General features: G+C 42.1%; 1 protein-coding gene across 3 annotated transcripts in view; it reads right to left on the reverse strand.

Annotated features, from left to right (window-relative positions):
- The window catches only part of LOC128342901 (pancreatic secretory granule membrane major glycoprotein GP2-like), a 28,818-nt gene extending 6,205 nt beyond the window's left edge, over positions 1-22,613 (reverse strand). For 2 of the 3 annotated variants that reach the window (XM_053291054.1, XM_053291064.1), the window contains exons 1-7: positions 22,255-22,613; positions 13,023-13,111; positions 8,935-9,039; positions 7,611-7,771; positions 5,698-5,833; positions 3,903-3,997; positions 929-1,097 (exon numbers count right to left, since the gene is read on the reverse strand). In XM_053291054.1, the coding sequence (XP_053147029.1) occupies positions 929-1,097; positions 3,903-3,997; positions 5,698-5,833; positions 7,611-7,771; positions 8,935-9,039; positions 13,023-13,111; positions 22,255-22,558 (1,059 nt within the window). In that variant the 5' untranslated portion in view covers positions 22,559-22,613. Of the gene's footprint in view, positions 1-928; positions 1,098-3,902; positions 3,998-5,697; positions 5,834-7,610; positions 7,772-8,934; positions 9,040-9,129; positions 9,294-13,022; positions 13,112-22,254 lie in introns of all 3 variants that reach the window. The other variant, XM_053291074.1, reaches the window with a different exon arrangement.
- Between the last annotated feature and the right edge of the window lie 272 nt (positions 22,614-22,885).

Consider the following 22,885-nt stretch of genomic DNA (forward strand, 5'->3'; position numbering starts at 1 on the left):
GTCTTCTTTAGCCCCAGTCACTCTTCTCCAGTCAACCCAAGCCATTTCTAGCAATTCCTCTCTCCATTGCAAATTTCCATGTCAGGAAGGGGAGGGAAGCCACAATAGTCCCTGTCTGCCAGAATGTAGTTCTGTAAGCTCTTTTCTGGCATGGAAGGAATTGCTTTCACCCTTCCCTTGTCTGCCAAATCCTACCCCAAACTTCCCCAGGCTAGGTGAGCAAGTAGAGGCTAGCCCCAGGAATCCTCTCCAACTCCCTTGACTTCTTACAGCCTCTGCCTGGAAAAATAATTGTTGAGTTAGCCTTGGGAGAAGAGTTTCATTTCAGACCAAGCTAGATTTGGTGTGGGAAATCCATCGCCAATCAGTTGATGCTTTAGTTGGTTGATTTATTTATTAAAACTTTCAGCCCTAGCTTTGACATATAGAATATTCTCATTACAGTAGTTCTTGATCACTAAGGCTGATATTAAGCTACTTAATTTCAGTTCCTTAAATAACTGATGTAGGATCAGACAGTCTCAATTGTGCACATTCTCTAAAAGACAAAAGCCTCTATGTCAGATTACAAGACTGAAAGGATTATCTAGTTTGGACTAATCACAGAAAAATGCTGGTGACTTTAACCCCACACATTAGTGCTGAAACCCTATTATTCAATATTTGCTAGAAATTTCACATGTGAAATTGCAATGGAGAAAATGAAATTTAAAGTTTGAATTTTGAGTGTGAAATCTTCCCCTAAAATTCAAGTGATTTAGATGACTTGACATCTTCTGATTTGTTTTGATGTGTGGAAGAGCTAAAACATATTTGTGCTCAAAACATACTTCAATGAGTTTTGACATAGAATATTCACTGGATACTCTAGATATTTCAACATGCTCGCACATAAAGAGGCAGGGAAGGAAGTCAGAAACAAACTTACTGGTTTGCAAATAGCTGCTGTACTCTGACAAATCTGAACTGTGCAGTGTAAGAAAACATGATTATATGAGAGGCCAACAAATTTAAACATTTGGATCCTAAACATTGCTTCTTCACCTTCTCCATTCGTTATTACTGACAGGGTCTTGTCTTTTACAGCTTGTGGGCAACTAAGCAGAGAGAAAAAGAATAATATTAGGCAAATACATGAGAAGCTGGTACAGCTATAAATGAAGAAACATAAGAGAGGAAGGTTAAGCCCGTTGCAATGCCAAAGACTGGGATTATGCTATTTGCTATTCAAAATAATACAGGAACTAGAATATTTCATTAACCCTGGATGTACCAAACTGGTCTAGATTGGACCCTTCTTTCAATTATACCAGAGTAGGATATACAGTAAACATAAAATTGAGAGCGCTAAGAACCACCTTACAGCCCTTGTCCCACAAACAGTTTGCCAGGGTGAGAACAGACACATCACACTGATAGGAAAAAAGAAGGAAGTCTACCCTCCAATTCCACTTCGACTACCAAGAGGAAAGTGATATGTGCCAAGGCATTTGGGACAGCCAGTGAAACCATGGATGTTTCCATATTAGTTGGCGCCACTTCACACATTCAGTTACTTACATGTATAGATAGGATATTTTACACGTATGGTGCACACAAACATACGAGTGCATGTGACAAACATGCTTATAGAAATGTATGTTGTGTAGGTACATGCACCAGCGAGCTGGGATTTTCTGTGTATACATGGTAGCAAATATATAGTTGCTGCTGCATGAATGAGGCGGAAAGCTACACAAAATATAAAGGTATTTGTTGTACATCCGTTTGCAGCAATTGAGTGAAAAGTGACAAATATATCTTAAATAAATATTTGTGCCAAGGAGAAAATGAGACTCTGAATTACCTCTTTCTCCTTTCATTGTTACCAAACCAGGATAATTCTCCTAATACATGCTAAAAGTTATTTATTTATTTTATTTAACATATTTTTATACCGCCCAAAACATGTCTCTAGGCAGTTTACAACAAAGCAAAATTAATGACAACAGAAAAAGTTAAAACATTAGTTAAAACAAAATAAATGACAACAGAAAAAGGTAAAATATTATTAACAGTGAAGCTGGTCTTTGACCATAATAAGGATGATTTGATTAACAGTGAAGGAGACCTGTTCCTGAGTCATGAGTAAATACAGAGGAATAGCTGAGTGAAAGATGAGCAAAGTCATTGCTGAGAGGAAAACTAAGACTTATCTTGAAGTTTCACAATCCAAGCCCACTTCTCTGGTGAACCTTTATATAACATTCATTGCTTGTTTGTCTTAAGGTGAGGATCCTGTTCAGGAGGACTGTAATAAAGAGGATTCTACATCCTTTGCCTAAGCCACCTAATGGTGCAGTGGGAAATGACTTGCCTAGCAAGCATGAGGTTGCGGGTTCGAATCCCTGCTGGTACCTATATCAGGCAGCAGTGATATAGGAAAATGCTGAAAGGCATCATCTCATACTGCACGGGAGAAGGCCATGGTAAATCCCTCCTGTATTCTACCAAAGACTAGGGCTCTGTGGTCACCAGGAGTTGACACTGACTTGAGGGCAAACTTTATCTTTACATCTTTTACAATCCCATTTGTTTATGTGACAAATGGATTGGGGCGGGGGTGGGGCTCCAATTCAGTTACAGAGTTCAGTTGAAGGGTGCTTGATTGTTTTGCAAAAAAACCAAAAACCAAAAACCACCATTATCCAAATGAGCCCAGGAAACACCAGATCCATCTGGGTTTGAATGGCTGGGTGAATACGAAACCAGAGGAGATGCTTTTATATGTACTATGACTGGGCTTGCTGCCTTTTTGCCCATGTTCATTTCAAAACTTCATCCCTTCATGGAGCTTAACACTCAGCTGAGTAACTGTTTAGCAGCACCTACCGGACTGCACAGTGCCTATTATAGATGAAGTGATGAAGCTAAAAGGCCTGAAGGTAGTTATTAATGTGACCAAATGCTTAAAAAAAAGCCTGCCTTAAGCCACCCTCCCTTATACTTGCACATACAATACTGGCATGTCAAAGACAGGGGTTCTAGCCTAGCTTTTCCTCTTGCATCGCAGGGAATTTTCTTTGAATGCAGAACATTCATTCACTTGTATAACCATCTGTGGTCTGAAGTGGTACAATCCAGAAACAGGTTTATCACCTGCTGTGCTGCTTATTTATTTATTATTTAGTTAGTTAGTTAGGTAGATTTATATGTTGCCCTACTCCCATAGGACTCAGGGCAGCTTACAAGCAATAACATACACAGCAACACAATTCTATAAAATACATCTTACATAACGTCATAACCCCAACCCCATACAGTACTCATTTCACATGACATAGTAACCATGGATTACAAGATCACTCTACAACCAGCTATCTCAGCAACCAAACACCTGACGGAACATGAGATATGAGATAGAAGGTCCTGGCTTAGTCGCTTTAGAAATGAAGACAATTCTACATCCTTGACCAAAGTAACACTGGGCTTCATAACTAACTTTTCCATTATAAGTTCCTCAATGGGCATTCTACAACAACAGGATATAGGGATTTGGTATTATCTATGTAACAAATTATTGTTTAAATTGGCATCAGTGTTTACTTTTAGAATCCCACAGAGGTGAATGATAGAAGCTAATTGTCACACAGTGTTGTCAGCTATGGATATACAGCTTTCAAAACATAGCTTGGCATTCACCTGAGAGCCCTTAACTGCCCACCCACCCCCACCAGATTTATAGTTTAACAAACAAACAAAAAATAGAAAGAACACTTTGATTGCAGCATATGAATACATAGGAGCTAGTCACTGCCATAATTTGTAATATGGTGATCTATATATAATGCTGCACAAGAACTCAGCCAATATATATTTCAGAATAATTCATCCAAATCCAGTTCACATAGTGGAACACCAACCTGTCTTTAATAAAAGAATACTGGATAGCCTGAATAGGATCCTTTGTTGGGGTGGACCAGCAGTTTTCAACTCTAATTATTAAGTTATCTGGAACCTGCCAAACACAGCACAAAAAGCAAAGTAAGAAAAAAATAGATTATGCAAAATCTATGTATCTAATATATATCTGACCAAAATCAGGCAAATGAATCCAATGGGTGAACAAAGACTATTATGCATTCCCACTACTGGAACCCCCACACAAGTTAAGCTTCCCAGTATTTTCACTGGAAACATCCTAGCACTAATTCACAGCCCAATCCTAGAACATTTCACATCATCAAAAGAGTGCTTAAGCATGAGCCTGCTGATCACTGCAGGGTGCTTAGGCATGAGACTGCTGATCGCTGCTTTAGTAATAAAACATCATGTTCACACAGTGCAAGCAGAGAAATCTTTGGGATTGGATATAATGCTCTTTGATTGAGCTCTAGTAAATCAATTATGGTGTGCATCCCGCCCCCATATACAAGTACGTACACACACACGACACACACACACACTCTCTCTGTCTCTCTCTCTCTCTCATTCCTTCCATTGTCACTACAGGCCAGATTTGTATTATTTTTGAAATATTTTGCAAACAAAAAAAAGGAAATGCATTTGATAAAGTTGTCAAGTTCACGTAATTATGAACAATATGGAGAAGGAGAAATTTTTCTTTTCAGGAAGGACTGTCAATTGTCACTGAAACTATTTCTGGGGAATTCCCGGCCCCAGCTCTTGTTCACAATTTCAAGCCATTATCTCCAGACTATTGCTTTCAGTGGTCACTGGGAGATTGATGCTGATTCTAGGACAATCCTGGTTGGTTGGTATCCCTAGTCTCAGGCCAGAACTATACCTTCAGTGGCATGGTGGTGGCCGTCACTGAAAACAGTGCAGCCTCCCCTTCTGTTTCCCCTGTTACATTTAGAAATACAAAATGTGTGACATGATGGAGGCCAGAAACATTTAAACTAGGGTTCCTAGGTTGGATGCATTCAAAAACCTGGGATTTCTGAGGTGGTCGAGTGATGCCACAAGGCTGCCAATCTCTGAAAAATGGGGAGGTGGGAAATCTGGTTCTGGGGTACAGCCCAGTGGTAAGAGATGGAGCCCAACAGCAGTCTCCAAATGGCCTAAGATTAATCTTTTCTGCCTGTCCAAGTGGGGGGGTGGGTGGAGCAAAAAAGTTGGAGAATCAGGGTCAGTTGGGGCAAATGGGCAACCCTTTCATTGCAAGAGAAGGACACATCGCTCATGGTTCCCACTGCATATGGTTACAGAGGCATTTTGTGTTAGAAGGAAGCACTGTAACCATGAGGGCAGGTGCTTCCATGATCGACAGACAAGATTGCCCCAGACTGCTGCCCTCACGATTACAGCGCTTCCCTCTTCACACACAAAACTGCAAACAAGGGGGTGAGTGGCAGCTCCAGGGCAGGACTTGCGACCCACTTCAATGAGTGTAGGGCACTTTGCTATTAACATATGAATAGGGGTATTATCTCAGGGCTGTACAATTTCTGCCCCCGCCCCCGCAGTGGTTGGACTAGAGTTCCCATCATCCCCAACCACAGTGGCCAATAGTTGGCATGATGGGAATTGTAGTTCAGCAACAGCTAAAGGGCCGAAGTTGTGTAGCCTGAACTGAACCAGCCCATAGGTACGTTCCAATTATTATTTTAATTGTATTTCTACTTATGAATGTTTAATTGTGCTCAGTGAAATGAAGCTGCCTGTCTTTCTATGTGCCACCTCTACTCCAGATACCATTTTAATTTTGACAAATATGTTATCCTCTAGAGTCAGAAAGGGAATAGTTGTCCACATGTCTTCAAAATATTGGTCCTTGTACAGCACCATGGACACAGAAAAGTTCCCATCTTCAGTATTTAGTGTGATAGTTCTGTTGAACAAAGACACAGAGAGATGCTGTATAGTTTGTTTAAATTAAGCAGATGAAAAACACAATCACCGTGATAATGTCGGATAAAAACTTAAAACCAATTGCCAGACATTAATAAAGGTGTACATTAGTCTATGATTTTGGCTGGTGCCTAAGACCAGCTGCATCGGCACATCAATGCTTATGCCAAAGCATGCTTGCTTCTGGGTCAGTTATATACAGCATTGACATCGCAGCAACTACAGCATTGACATCGCAGAGCAATATTAGTATTGCAGTGTAAAATGAAAATGTATAAGATCAAGTTACAAGGAATGTAATAGTCTTAGTGACCAAATGATACAATTTTAAACAGGGCAACTTATTTTGGTGACAAGGTTCCTATGTCTTCTGTATATCATGCAGAAATTCAGCTGGTGAAGCTTTCCCTAATACGGCAATGCAATGATAGGAAAAACATAAAAGTTGTATTAGGGAAAACTAGACTCCCTCTTCTCAAGGAAGCAGTCTGGTTACTACACTTTATTCATTCAATCAATTTATATAACACCCTTCCTAGAGTGGCTCAGGCGGTTTACATTAAAATCATTTTAAAAAAAACACCCTAATAAAACAATTTTTTAAAATCCTAGAGTCTTCAGAGCCAGGTGGTTTATAAATTAAATTAATGATAGATAGATAGATAGATAGATAGATAGATAGATAGATAGATAGATAGATAGATAGATAGATAATAAAATGGGGGAAAACATTTTAACCAGATCAAAATTAAAACTAGATATAATTAAAAGCCAGGCAAAAATGATGGGCCTTTAAGGCTCTCCTGAAGGCCTCCAAGGAAGATAATCCTCGTATATCCATGGGGTGCGCGTTCCACAACCCAGTGGTGACAACTGAGAAGGCCCAGTCCCAGGTTGCCACCAGATGAACAGGTGGCACCAGAAGACGGACCCCTCCTTATGATCTTAATGAGCGGTGGGGATCTTGTTGAGAAAGTTATTCTCTCAGGTAACCCAGACCTAAGCCATTCAGGGCTTTAAAGGTCATAACCAGCACTTTGTACTTTGCCTGAAGACATATCAACAGCCAGTGCAACTGTTTAAGAACAAGCATAATGTGGTATCTCCGGGCTACCCCAGAGACCAATCTGGCTGCTGCATTTTGAACTAACTGAAGTTTCCAAACCACATACAAAAACAGCCCTACACATTATAGTAGAACAGCCTGGAGGTTACCAGCTGGTATACCACAGTTTTCAGGTCATTCTTAAAAAACAGGTGGAGTTGCTGAATCAATCACAGCTGGAAAAAAGCACTCCTGGCCACAGACTCAAACTGAGGCACCAGAGTTAGACCCGGGTCCAAGAGCACTCCCAAGCTATGAACCTGTACTTTCTGGGGGAGTGTAACCTCATCCAGAACAGGACATTCTATCCTGTCTTGCAGATTATGACCCCCTACAATAAGCAGTTTTGTCTTGCTTGGATTCAGCTTCAGTTTATTATCCTTCATCCAGCCCATTACTGCCTGTGAGCAGGCATTTAAGAGGCTAATGCCATTTCCCGATATTGATAACAAGGAGAAATAGATTTGGGTGTCATCAGCATATTGATAACACTGAAGTATATGTCATCAACCTATTGATAACACCTTTAGCAAGTCATACGATTTGTGTATTATATGTAGTGCAATGATTGATTCATTCTTGTTCAGCAGCTTTCTGAATGACTTTACTCCAGGTACTCTACTGGTAAAGGGTGGGTGGGAAATAGGCTTACCTGATATCAACATTGATCTTATTTTCTTCATTGGGCTGCTGTACCATGTAATTAATAGGATATCGACAGGCAAATGTAATATTTATAAAAGTTCTTGTAATTATGTCCGAGAAGTTGTTCTGTATGGTGTTGATGAAAATAATATGTGCACCATCAGAATCCTGCAAGTCAATTTTAAAAGAACAGAAAGCAAATTTAGCTGCACAACAGCTAAATAATACACTTGAGGTTGTTCTCAAAACACCCCTACCTGCATTGGGCAGCGCTACCCCAGTGAGGGCTGGTCATAACAACTGCTGGGATCAGTCCTGATCCTGGCGCTCCTCTGCCAGGTAGCCTTGGTTTTCTTCCCAGTCTAAAAGTGAGGGAGGAGGACACATGTCCTCCTCCATCACCGTCTGGTTGTGTGGAAGCTCGGGCTGCTGGCAGCCCGAGCTTCCATAGAGCCAGGTGGAAGGAGCGCCCAGCATCAGGGAAATCCCACAATGCATCATGCTGCTCATGTGGTGCATTGTGGGATGCAAGAGCCATATCTCCTGACTTCATTCCTTAAGCAGCTAGGGAAGGTCAGCCAGTTTCCTCAAGGCACATATACGTTTTGTCAAAAAAGGTATGTTGAGCGGTGCCCTGCATTCAGCACGATCCCCAATCAGCTAGTCCCTCCATCTCCCAGTTTTCAGAGAATAATGGGGAGAGTGGATTAAGGATCAGATAAATCCCATGAATGCTGGCCTAGTCCTGCTGGGCAAGGGAGAGGTTGTGTAAGATGGAGCCTCTATGAAGACTCTACTAGCTCACAGATGAGTGTTTTTGAGCATATGCACAATAATCTCCTTTTATTCCATGTTTCAAGGCTGTGCCCTGAATTTAAATGAAGCCACCCGCAGGTGGAACTTCGGAAAAATGATATACATGAGTAGAGCTCCTGCCTTGCTACTATGTTTAACCAACCACTTTTGCCTTTAAATTACAGACTCATGCAGGTAGTGTAGTGATACTTTTAAAAAGCCATTACACTGAAATAAGCTGCACTGCACATCAGATCAATGTTAGCACTGTATGCTTCACAGGCATTAGTCTGATGGTTGATGTCATTGCCATTCTCAATATATTTATACAAGGCGAGAGTAATTCTCATGGTTCAAATTAAGAATTAGACCCAAGGAAAGATGGTTATTCAGTTCCAAACTGAATGAAATGCACGTTCTTCAAAGGCATTTCTTCAAAGGCATTTCCTTCAGATAATAAATAAGCAGCTTACAAGAGAAGACACATGTGGCATAAAGAGGCCATTAAAACCACAGCAACATCTTTTGCATATTACCACTCTTGTTCCGCAGTCTGTGAAATTGGTCTTAATGCTGAACACGTATAGGTTTTCTACCTGAGTGCCATGGCATTCTGGGTCATTCAGGTGCAAATCAGATATCTGCAAGGAAAGAATTCCTTTTTTACTTTTACAATTGCATTGTTAACACTGTCTTTATGTGTTTATAATTACACTATCTAATCAACATACCTGGCTCCTAAGATACATAATTTTCTCTTGGAAATGTGCCTTTAATGGCTGGCTGCAGGATTTAATGTTTCTGTGTCTTTACTGGCAGCATGCTAGACAGAATTTCAACAGGCCAGGCGTTCCCAGTTTGCATATTTCTGCCTGTCATCAGATGCAGAGGACTTCTCCCGGGGGGGGATAGCAATGCAGTGTGGAGAGCAAAGATTGTGGGTGATTATTCATAACCACACACAAAAACAGAGGCTACAAAGGCACTGTAAAAACACTGAAGTCAAAAGTCAAAATGCGGAATTCTGCTCTTATTTATAGAAAACTATTTATAGCTTAAACTACAAGGTTTGTTTGTTTGTTTGTTTTGTTTGGACAATCAAGGTGTTTAAAGCCAGTTGACACCTCAAAACATTGATTCAGTATTTTCACAATAATCTCACATTAGAACTGGTGGGTTCCATTCATCCCTGTAAAAATGTACTGAAAACATGAACCTTTTTAAAATTAGTTAATGTTGTGGTCCTGATGTTGAAAATTAATAGTTGGAATTCTGAGGTGAGCATTTTGTCATACTTCTAAGATGGACTTTGTGGGTTTTCTGCAAACACTGCTGAAGCTTGCTTGAGAGTTTGGAATGATGACTCCTACCTGCCCCCCCAGCCCTCTTGGTATTTTATTTTGCCCCATTGGTGAAGTTCTTTTCAGAAGCATGCAAGTGTGACCCCACCCCTCCACACATAACAGAACTAGTACAAGTCAAAACAAACAGTTACCAAGTGACAATCTTATGTACCAATGTGCCTCCAGTTGACAGCTACATTATATTATATGATAGCGACAACCATTATTTCTGGAAATGGAGTCATATTGTTTGGTCTAAAGTTGCCATGGACAATCAGGCAGACAAACTGGCAAAAATCCTACCCTCCTTTCATAAGAACATAAGAACAATGTACATTGGGACAAAAAAACCCCAACTTCAAGCATATGTTGATGGGATCTGAGCTGTCGGTGACTGACCAGGAGAGGGGTCATGGTGGACAGATCGTTGAAAGTGTCGACTCAATGTGCGGTAGCTGTGAAAAAGGACAATTCCATGCTAGGGCTCATTGGGAAGGGGACTGAAAATAAAACTGCTAATATTATAATGCCCTTATACAAAACTATGGTGTAGCCACACCTGGAGTACTGCATACAATTCTGGTCACCACATCTAACGAAGGAAATTGTTATGAGCACCCACAAATATTAATACGTAGATAGAATATAGGCCTGTGTCTGATTTCAGTTTATATCAAGAAATGAAATCACACCTGAACTGCCGGCTCTGCCTCTGGGTGAGACATTCCAGCATTGCATTGTGAACTGGATACTTAACAAAACACAAAGGCTGGGCCTGTGCTAATCAATATGCTAAAATGTAACTCACTATCAGATAATGTCTGTGGAAGAAATCTATGCTAATCATTATCAATGATGGCTCTGCCATGCCCCAAGGGGGATTACTCAGTTGCTGTCTATAGAAATTCCAACCTGGGAGAACACCTGTAGATTTAGTCTTTCCACTAACACTTGCTCCCCCCCCCGCCCTTCCTGAGTGCACAGTTTGCAGAAGATGAGATTCAGAATTCTCTGAACTGGCCAATATCCTGAGTAATTAAAAGACATTGTCCTGAAAGTAACAGCTTTGTCACCCCTTCTGGGGAACCCAGGAAAAGATGGGATTTGTATAGAACAAAGAGAAAAACACTATAAGAATGAGGCTTTTGAGACAGAAAGTTCAGCAATCTTTGCCTACAGCAAAGCTGCTCACAGGATCCCAGAGTTTGCTGCCAAAGCCGTGGGGCCAAGCAGGAATTCTGTCCATGAACAGAAACTACAGCAATGCCTGAGTTTTGCTGCCCAAGCTGCCTGATCTGAGCAACTGCACAGCTCCTGTCTCCGCCAGCGCCTCACTCCTTCAACTGAAGTGATTCTCCGCTTTCAAGCCTCTGATCCTGGGTAAATATGCTGCTCCTTTATAGGCCTTGGAATCCCCTCCATCCTTCCCTGCTCCCTTCTCCTTCCCCCCTTCTTTTCCTCTACTAACCTTCCCAAAACTATGCCAGCCCACAGCCTTCATCCCTCCCCCTTTCTTTTCTGCCTGTATTTGAATTGTATTAGATGCTAGGAAGATTTAATTACACACACATAAGGTAGTGAGGCACACGGGTGAATATTGGTACTGGTTAGGAAATACTGTTAGCAATATTGATAGAGTGTTCTGCTTTCTGCTTGCTAGATTATGTTGTTATACTCAATAAAGCCCATTGAATCTTGAGGACCGGTTTTTATTTCCTTTCTTCTTTGCATCCAGATCAAACGTGGTCACCAATATAAAAGAACTTGGTCCAGACCTGTTTTGTATACTAGCTAGCATATCTGGTATACCAATCGGGCCTGGTCTGTAACAACATTGTAGAACTGGAAAAAGTGCAGAAGAGGGCAACCAAGATGATCAGGGGCCTAGCGCACCTTTCTTATGTGGCAAGGCTACAAAACCTGGGGCTATTTAGTTTAGAAAAAAAGACGACAGCAGGGAGACATAACAGGGGTCTATAAAATCATTCATGGTGTGGAGAAAGTGGATAGAGAGAAATTCTTCTCCCTCTCCCATAATACTAGAACCAGAGGTCATCCCATGAAATTGATTACCAGGAAATTTAGGACCAAAAAACAAAGTACTTTTTAACACAACACATAATCAAGTTGTGGAATTCTCTGCCACAAGATGTGGTGTCAGCCAACAACCTGGATGGCTTTAAGAGGGGTTTGGATCTCTTCATGGAGGAGAGGTCTATCAATGGCTACTAGTCAGAGGGCTATAGGCCACCTCCAGCCTCAAAGGCAGGATGCCTCTGAGTACGAGTTGCAGGGGAGTAATAGCAGGAGAGAGGGCACGCCCTCAACTCCTGCCTGTAGGCTTCCAGTGGCATCTGGTGGGCCATTGTGTGAAACAGGATCCTGGACAATGGACTTTGGGCTTGATCCAGCAGGGCTGTTCTTAACAGGCCTAAGGCCATTCTATTCCAGCATCCCATTTCACACAGTGGCCCACCAGATGCCTCTGAGAAGCCCACAGGCAAGAGCTGAGGGCATGCCCTCTCTCCTACTGCTACTCCCCTGAAAACTGGTATTTAGAGGTATCTTGCCTCTGAGGTTGGAGGTGGCCTATAGCCCTCGGACTAGTAGCCTTTAATAGACCTGCCCTCCATGAACTTATCTTAAAAATAATCATACAATTTATCACAAAAGCCATGTGCCCTAAATTCCATGGGCATGTCTAAAATATTCCATGAGCTTGTCTAAAATATTCCATGCCTGAAGCTTCTAAGGGAGACCTAGCCTTTCCTGAACTCTTCATGCAGCATAGCAGGACATTAGGTCATATTTCATTATCATTTGGCTGGCAGCAGTCAGACAGTTGGAATATAAAGATGAAGATGTAGCTCTGGCAGTAAAAATTGGAGTCAAGGCACATTATTTCCTCTTCTGCATTTCACAGACTGTTCCACTGAAACCAGAGGGATGTGCTTGCTGTTCGCAGATATTAGATATTGAAAACATGGTAAGAATTAATTGGTCTCCTATCGGAAATTATAATACAGAAATTTTCATGTAGTCCACAAAAACGTAGGCTAAAATCAATTATTAAGATGCCACAAGACTCTTTGTTTTCACAACACAGAAGAATCATGACAAGGGAGGCCTGGATAAACAATGCCTCATTGTGTTCAGTTTTGTAAAGCAGAGGTGCTTATATTGGCAATAAGAGGAAATTGGGTACAATCCAGAATTTGATTCATTCCCATATTGACAGGTATATATATATATATTTAAAATGATCAAGTCAGAGTACTTACTAATATTGGAGGATTCTTTGACAGGAAGAATGTACTTGGAATTTCCACTCCAATCAGGTCCTTGGTACAGATGATGGTTTCATTGATTTCTGTTTAAATATTAAAATTGCTGCACGTTAAAGAAAGAAGTATTCCTAATTCATGAGCACTGGGTGGGTTCTCATGATCCCTGCAATGCCAGCTAACCAGGAAATATGAGATTCCTGAGGTGTATGTGCTCCTGATTGTTGGTCGTAAGAACCCAGAAATTTTCAGTGATGCCAGTTTGGTACCAGGCCAGCTCAACCTTGAACGGAGATCAGTAATCTAGGATTTTGTTTACATTGCCGAACTCTGTTAAATGTCAGGTTGGCATGATGCAAACGTAACATTGCTGATTTTTTTTTAACATTAAGAAAAATATTTCTAAAGCTGAGGCTTAGAGGGTCTAAGGCTGAGGCTGGTCTAAGGCCACTGATGATGACAGCGTTGATGGCAGAGGCAAGCTTCAAACTGGGGCAGTTCTGTTTCACAGCTGAGTCTCTTATCTAACGATGCTACAGCTCTCTCTCGAGAAATGTTACAGTGTACACCATGCATCAACCATTGGGGAGGCACTGTGGAGGACTGCACAGCTCCATTAGTGATTTATCTAACCCGAAACCTACACTGATAATTTACCTATTCTAAGAGGAATATTTATTATTTATTCATTATTTATTCATTCAGTTTCTATACTGCCCTTCCAAAATGGCTCAGGGCAGTTTACATCATAAGAAAACAATTATAATCAATTAACAGTTAAAAACAGAGATTATAGAACCCCATAAAACAATAACAATTAAAACATTCAAAACAATTAAAAAACCTGGTTACAACGTTAAAACCATTTACAACAATTTCAAAACCCTGGAAGGCCAGGCCAAACAGATAGGTTTTGAGGGCTCTCCTGAAGGCCAATAAAGAATTCAAATTACAGATTTCTACAGGGAAGGCATTCCACAGACCAGGAGCGGCTACAGAGAATGCCCATCTCTGAGTCGCCACCAGACGCACCGGTTGTAGCTGGAGACGGACCTCCTCAGATGACCTTAACATGCCGTTAGATCATGCAGAAGAAGGCACTCTCTAAGATAACCTGGACCTAAGCCACCCTAATACTAACCAACCATTGAGTTAACAACCTATGGTGTAGTAAATAAAACCTGGGCAGGACTAATTTATTCTTTCTGCAAATGACAGAACCCCAATCAGACACACTGGCTGTGAATCAGAACTTGTGCCAGTGACATGCCAGGAAAAATATATATGGCGGTGGGGGTGGGGAGAGAGCATAGAAAAGGCAAAGTGCATTTCTGAGGGGTGGGTGGGGGAGGCCACTTTGTCCAACATGCTAGATTTTAATTTCATATCAGTGCTCCCATCCTACTCATAAAACAAAAAGCGAGCCTATGAGGAACTGCCTTTTTGATGTTTACTGGTCAATAAATGATGCTTACTGATATGAGAGATGATAAAGATTCTCTGAATATGTTTTAAAAAAACAAAACCTTCAGGTTACCATAGGGGACAGTTCAGCAACTGTCTGAACTGGTCTTGTGGTAGTAAGCATGACTTGTCCCCTTAGCTAAGCAGGGTCTGCCCTGGTTGCATATGAAAGGGAGACTAGAAGTGTGAGCACTGTAAGATATTCCCCTCAGGGGATGGAGCCGCTCTGGGAAGAGCAGAAGGTTCCAAGTTCCCTCCCTGGCATCTCCAAGATAGAGCTGAGAGAGATTCCTGCCTGCAACCTTGGAGAAGCTGCTGCCAGTTTGTGAAGACAATACTGAGCTAGATAGACCAATGGTCTGATGCAGTATATGGCAGTATATGGCAGCTTCCTATGTTCCTATGTTCCTAACTGGGGCGGGGGTGAATATGGGAGCTATAGGAAATGGCCTTACACCAAGTCCGATCATTGGTCCACCTAGTTCAGACTGAACCAGATTGAACTTTGGGTGTTCTGGATGCAAAGCATATGCTCTGCCCTGGAGTGATGGCTGCATCCCCTGTTTGTCTGAGTTACTTGTCTGGGAGTGCTTAAGTTGCCTCCCTCACCGTTCTCCAGTGCTTCCTATGGAGCATGGGACTCCCATTGCTAGCTATAGCAGGTGTAAGTACTTTCCCCAGCAAGTACCAACAATGGAGAGTCCTATTTCTATATGCAGAATCATCTTGCCCAGCTGTGACCTTCACAGGTGATACCAGTTCGTCATTAGTCATTGTCATTCTAGGAAAGGCAGTATTTATTGCAGCCCAATCTTATGACCCAGTGCAGTCGAGAAGAACTTTCTTATTTATCTTTGGCTTCTTGCATATGCGTTGGTGGAGCTGCTTCAATGAGTGTGGAATGTGTTATATGGAGTGGGACAAGATTGCCCCAGGGATATACAACAGGGCCTGCACACCCGGTCAATAGTTACAGTACCTATTTTCTCACAATACCAGTTGCTGCTGCTTATCCAAACAGGCCTGTTTGGCAGATATACTGTCAGCTGTCTCGCTTTGCTTTGGATGAAAGAACATTTTGTTGTCTAAGGCACAAATTGAGTTCCTGCTAGTAATGGGGTTAATACAGAGCAAGGGAAGTTGGTGCAGAATGTGAACTTGCCATTCTGGAAAGCCTGACAGCAGTACACGCTACTTAGAGACCCTTCTGAATTGCGTCGAGACTGTACATGCCATCCGGCCTTAATAATGCTGTTAAGAGACCTTTTTTAGTTGATTGGTTCCTGCTCTTGAAACACCACACAGACAAGGTTCTGTTGAAGGTACTTACATACTAATTGCCTCCTGAAATGTCACCGTGGTTATTGCCTTGACAGAAGTCTAATTTATATTCCAGAGAGAATCATTAGCCTTTGGGTGGCTAAAAAGGAAGGTGACTGCGCTTCCTGCTTTCCATGGCTGATCAGTCTACACTGAAGCTCTAATCTTAGTAATTCCTCTAAATTACTTTCAGAGAAAAATGGTAGATCCAGACTGCCATATTATGCTATATGCGGGCACTGTTTTGCAGTGGTTCCGTTCCTTCTTCAGTGGGTGCTTTCAGTTGGTGTGCATTGATGGTGAGTGCTCTGCTTTGTGGCCACTCCTTTGTGGGTTCTCTCAGGGCTCGGTTCTCACACCCATTCTTTTTAACGTCTACATGAAACCACTGGGGCAGGTCATCCATCAATTTGGGTGAGATTCCATCAATATGCTGATGATACTCAGTTGTATATTGCCACCCCAGGCCACTCCAGAGATGCAGTTTCTGTGCTTGCCCAGTGGCTGGAGGCTGTCAGGGTCTGGATGAGCGAAAACAAGCTCAGACTTAATCCTTCCAATACTGAGTTGATCTTGCTTACTCCTCAATCTGGCCAGTTGCTGAGTCTTAATGTCTCCTTGGACGGGGTTGTGCTGCCCCTGAAGGAGGTGGTCCGCAACTTGGAGGTCCTGTTGGACTTGCAGCTCCTGCTCGAGCAGCAGGTGGAAGCCGTGGCCAGAGGTGCCTTTGCCCAGCTTCAGCTGGTCCGCCAGTTGCGGCCCTATCTCGACTTGCAATGTTAACTCATGCCCTCATCATCTCTCGTCTGGATTACTGTAATGCACTCTATCTGGGGTTGTCTTTGAAGACGACTTGGAAGCTTCAGTTGGTCCAGAATGTGGTGGCCCACCTGCTTATGGGCGCTAGGAGATATGATAGTGTGACACCTCTTTTGCAGTCACAGCACTGGTTACTTATTTGCTTCTGTGTCCAATCAAAGTGCTGGTTCTCACCTTTAAAACCCTTCAGGGCTTAGTACCTGCTTACCTGCAGGACCGCCTCTCCCTGCCAGTCCTGTCCCGTCCTGTGAGATCTTCCCAGGTTGCCCTTCTTTCGGTCCCCGGTCTCAGAGAGGTCCATAGTACTAGGGCCCGTGGAAGGGCTTTCTCTGTTGCTGCTCCTTCACTTTGGAATTCTCTCCCCACCACAAACACGCCCAGATTCGGTCAGTCTCCTCCCTTTCAGCCTTCAAAAACTTATTGAAGACATTTCTTTTCCACTAGGCGTTTGCCCTTTGATATTTTTGGGGGGGCAGGGTATTTATCCCCCCCCCCTTAAATCTTGGATGCTGCTCTTGTTTGTTTACTGCCCTGAGTCTGTGGATTGGGTGGTATATTAAATCAATCAATCAATCAATCAATCAATCAATAAAATATTATTACCAAGTAGAAGTTGGTAGATTTAACAGTGAGACCAGATGGTGATTTTACTTTGCTTAACCACAGAAGGGCAAGTGTGCATTCACATTTTGTCCAGCTTTAAGTCAAAGCCCCTGCAAGCTATTGGGGAGCACTCCATACATGATTCGGGTTTTTCATTGCTCATTGGAGCGTAGCCTGATTTATGTCTGGGGTAAAAAAAAATCCACTTTTTGCGTCATTCTTTAGGCAAATGCTAAATATCTGTAACTTGCAGTACTTCACCCCTCTTAATCCCACAGTATGGCCTGCTGTCTGGGAAAGCTCCAGGGGAGGGGGGGCGGGAACCCGGTTTCAAAAACCGAAACAAGCTCCAAGAGAGCATTATTGTTTCTACAACAATAAGGCACTGGCTGATATCTAGATTAAATTACTCCTGAGGATTCCTACTGGCTGACATGATGAAGAAAATTATGCAAACTAGTCCCATTGATTTTAAAAGGACAAATAAAGCATTGCCTACCTTGTCCTTTTAATTTCCATTGAACTACGTGGAGTGATTTTCCTCTTCATGTCAGCCATTGAAATTAAGTAGTCCTTCAAAGTAACTCCTGAGAAGAACTATTAAGTAACTTAGTCTGGATGCCAGCCGGTATTGCTCTCTTTGGAATCTTGAACATAATTTATGATAAACTGAAGAAAACTGGACTGCTGTCTCTGTAACTCAAAAGAGCTGCTTTTTAGCATGCCCACAGGTGGCCTCATTTTTATTTAAGCAGCACTTGGGCACTTTCCAGATTACACTACAACAGCGGTAGTTTACCTCGGCTTGGCAGGATCATATTGAAACAGTAAGTAAAAGGTGTTGCACACAGCCATCAGCAGGGGGAGCAGTCTTCTCTAGCTTGTGCAAACCTCCTATGACGGGGAAATACAGCTCTTTCCTTTTTGCAACATTGTAGCACTATAACGCAAAAATAAAACCCAGAAGAAGGCATCGGAAATGTGAATGGTGCCTTGCTGACAGCACAGGGACTGCCATGTCAAAAGAAAGGCAGTACAGAAGCACACTTAACGGACACGTAGTTACACTGTTGTAGGGTGTAATCTGGAAAGCGCCTAGGTGCGATATCTCCAACTCCTTTTGAAATTCCCCTCCATTTCAAAAGGGTTGTGTCCTGTGGCATGGACGATTGCATTTTTATACCTGCATGCCCAAAAGTCCCTTGAACACTTGGAACTAGTTCTGCAATTCTTTGGATCCCAGCCTATGGGTCATATTCACACACAGGTAAGCATGCATAGGATTGCAGAGATAGGTGAAACAAATTATTTTTAAAAGAGGAATGATTCTTAATTTATTTTTGTTATATCTGATTTTACTTTTTATAATTTTCAGTTTTAATTAGAACCTAATAATGATTGTGGGTTTTAATCTGACAACTTTTTGTTTGTTTGTTTGTTTAATTTAGTTAATTTTATCACTTTTATTGTATCTTGTGTCTATCTTATTGTTATGAGCTGCCCCAAGCAGTAGTGCACTGGAGGAGCGGGACATAAATATTTTAAATAAATAAATTCCAAACTCTAATAAAGACTGAATAGTTGTCTAAAAGAATAACTCTTAGGGAAGGTTACTGGGAAGGGTTTGCAGTGATTCCAGGATTGCAAATATAAACAACATTTCCATTCAGAGGTGTTATGTTGAACTTTGACAATCTGGTCTAAAAATAACGGTTGCAAAGAAGCAAAAGAGTGTTAGCACTTTCCCCAAACCACCAATTAGCAGCATAATGGAGTAAAATAAGTGGGAATGAGGATCCTAGTAGGTCAGCTTTAGGGGTTTGCCCAGTTCAGCCACGAATACATTTGTGGGATCAGTAACATTGCTGTTTTCAAGTTCCAAGAGCTCCTTGGAAAGAAGGCAGAGTTTTGTATGTGCCAATCTGTCAGCAAGACTGCCAAGGAGCAGCAGTTAATTTACAGGAAGAGAGAAATGTGCCAGCAAGTATCCTACTCAACAGTGTTTGTGAAGTAATCCTGGGCATGACTGTGCTGAACTGATGGGAGAACGGAAAGTGGCCGGAAGCAACAGAGTCCAGGAGTCCAGCACTTTTCAAAGTTGTGTAATAGCAGGAACGTCAGCAGATGCAGCTCCTTTCATTCTGATAGGATTGGGCTACAATAAGATGCACCAATTCTGAGTTCCTTTTCTCTAGCTATATCAATGTTGAGGAGCTCTGTCCTCTTATCCAATGCATCCTATCAGCGCCAGCTGTCAGTGCCTGACAATGCAACGGGCTGGGAAAGAACCAAGAAATAGAAGGTTGATCCTGTGGAGGAGGTGGTGGTGGTGGGGTAACAGACCTTTAGAGCAAGAAGAAAGTGGATGGCCTACTTTGGATGTGTTCCATCTACCCACCCACCCAGGAACCAGTTTTAGTTCTTCCTGGAGTTTTGCCATTTGCTTTTCAGATGGCAGCTCTTGGCTGAAGTGCCTCTTCCCATCTTCACTTGGAGTGCTAGCTGCAGCCTCTTCTTGATGATCATGACCATTCGTTCCTCTATCATCCCTGTTTTGGCAACCTCTAGATTACTATTATGAAATTTATGTCAGACAGCCCTTGAAAATAGCTCAGATACAACAATCATGATTATAAGTAGAAGGACCAGTCTATAAGTGCCGCTTAACATATGCACTGTTTTCCTCTTGATTTCCATGCTCAGCTTGAGATGCTGTTTTTGTTGCTTAATGCCTATATGGGCCAGGCTCTGTTTGGACAGGTTCTGCTATATATTCCTCCCTGTCCACTGAGATCATTGGAGGAGGCTCTATTGTGAGTGTCCCTGTCCTGTGAGCAGGGGTGTAGTGGAAGTGGGATGCTCAGGGACGGAGCACTGGTGCTTCTTGGCTTCTCTGGCTGTTGGGGCGGGCATGGCCATGGGGGTGGTCATGGAGAGCGCCTGCACTTCTGCATTTGCAACTACATCACTGCCTGTGAGGTACAAGGAGTCACTACGTGGTCTAGAGCTTTCTTGGTAATAACATCACAGCTTGCTGCCCCTAGAAGGGAGGCCAAGATCATTGAAATATTTTAGTCGAACCTGGTATAATTTTGTGGTGGTTTTTCATTCCTGCCTTATAGGAGGTAGATGTGATCATTATACCTGCAGAATTTATTTTGCCTTTATTTATATCATATGCTATGGTGGGGGTTTACAACCTTGGTTGGACCACAACACCCATCATCTCCTGCCAAAATGGCCAAAGTGATGATAGTAGCTGTAATCTAACAACATCTGTGAACTACTCTACTGTGGTATTGTAAAAAGTTAGTACATTGTATTCTAGCAATTCCACGGAAGCTTCTAGGATTCCTGGATTCCAGTCCCCCCATTCTTGTCTGGTTTCTTTTCTAGATTGTATGCCATTTAATGTGGGCATGTGCATGAACAGCCCTACCCAGGTAGGGATGCTCGTGTGGAACTCCGGGATCAGGCCCAGTCCAGGAGCTGCCCTACCGGGTAGCCCGAGTTCTCTACTGGGCTTTGACCGAGATAGAAGGGTGCGAATGCAGTCCCCAGTTGGATGAATGCTCAGGATGCCTACAGCCCAAGTGCTCATAGAGCCAGGCGGCTAGAGCACCTGGCAGCAGGGAAATGCACCTTGCTCCTCGCACACTGCATTGTGGGATTTCTGGAGGCCGAGCTGCATTTCCCAGCCTCCAGATGGCCATGCTGTTCCCAGTACTGTGGCTCATATGGGTGCACAAGCGGCACAGCCATAATGGATGGCTGGATCATCTGGGGGAAGATAGGTGAGATCTTGCCTCCTCCCACCCTCCCAGACCCACATAAATTAGGTCGTATGAATGATCTTAATATCCAGGAAAATATTTGCCTGTTAGCATAAGATATGGCTAAGTTTCATTGTGATGTTAAATGAAGTGGATAGTTAATGAATGTGATGGGTGGGCAAAGTGAGATATAAGCTCTTTCCAAACATTTAATTGGATTTTGTAAAAATACAAAAAGTATAAAACAGCAGTGATAAGAATACACTCTAGTTGGCATCTTCTCTCCTCCTGCTTTAAGTATAGAAAGTGTAAGACTGATAAGGAGTGAAACTGCAGAGAAAAACAGTTTTCAGAGAACTTAAATTTCAATTCACAACAGTGTATTTGAGTTTATCCTTGCTCCTCATTAAACACTCTGGGAGGCTTAAATGTTAGCATTCTCTTAGATTAGAAGAAATTTGACTCAATAAGATGGTGTCTTCTCTCTCTTGGGATTAGTATTAAAAACATAAGTCACCCAATAACTTGCATGCACAAACTTTAAATATAATTTGTTAAACTAATTTGTATAAGGGGAAAAAAATGCTAGACAGATGAAGTGATGCTACCAAAGTAAACATTAGTTGACTTCTTCACAGTTAGGATTTCCACACAAGTTATTTTAACAATGTATTACTTATTCTAAAATCTGTAATTAATCTTTCTAAAATTGTGGCAAAGGTGATGTACAGTTCAAATAAAATTTCTATCACATTCAAATAGCAAGACTTTTTTTTTTTAACAGGATCACTTTACACATACAGAAATGCTTAATTAGGCCTCCAAAATGTAAAATATTGTTTCACCCAACAAGCAGGAGTTTTGTGTCAGGAATGTGATTCAAGCAGAGATCAACGCAGCAATCACTGTATGTCTGAACTTTGAATTAGAGTGCTATCCATATAGAATCCACATTTTTCTAAGAAAAGAGGTACGGTATTGAATACTAACAATAATGCTATAAAACATTTCTAAATGTTGTTATTTTTTTTATTTTTTTAAAGCCTAAATTCACTGCACATATATTTGCCACTGCACACAGGAATGTAAAAGTGTGCGAAGCACCATGTCCGTAAGGCCAGATTTTGATTACACATCAACATTTCTTTGTAGCTAAAACAAAAGGAGAGTCAATTTAGAATTGGGCTAATGGCATTTCAGAAGATTTGGACATTTTCCCCCAGAATAAAATCCTTACAGAGAGAACTCACCCTCCCCAGTGTCAGTCCCTCTTGAAGAAATCAGCAGAGAAGCTGCCAGGATACAAGAAAAGAGCATTTTGCAGGGTGCCATCAACACTGGGAGCTCCCTCTGGCAGCCCCCGCCAGGAAAAAGAGTTTTCTGCCCGTACAACGTGGTGCCTTGACTGGGGTTTTTTGGATCAATGTGTGTGTTCAAAGGGTCCCTCACAGTGTTTACACTGTGTATCCCCGCCCAACAAACCTCTCCACAGCAGTGAATGCCTGCCTCCCAACTGAAGTCAGAATGGTGTTCTTCTGGGTCCAAGAATTCCATAGTGATGGCCAGTGGAGACCATGATTACTCACATCCAAGTCACTGCCTATTTATGAGCTGGATTTCCCCCCAGCAGAAAACTCCTTGGTCCCCCTCCCCCCACATTTTTGTCTTCTACTATAGCAGCAACTTAGCATGTCTTTTATTAGGAGAAACAGCATCTCCCTCACCTCACTCCATTCCTTTGGATCCCCCACCCCCGCTTGGTGTTTTATATCTTTCCACTCAGCTCTATGGAGAGGCAGTAAATGATTCACAGTTCATTTTTGTTGTTGTTGTTGTTTCTTAGAAACAAGGAATGAAGAAGTGAAACAAAAAACACCCTCG

Source organism: Hemicordylus capensis, chromosome 1 (genome assembly GCF_027244095.1).
Source record: "Hemicordylus capensis ecotype Gifberg chromosome 1, rHemCap1.1.pri, whole genome shotgun sequence".
Lineage (NCBI taxonomy): Eukaryota > Metazoa > Chordata > Lepidosauria > Squamata > Cordylidae > Hemicordylus > Hemicordylus capensis.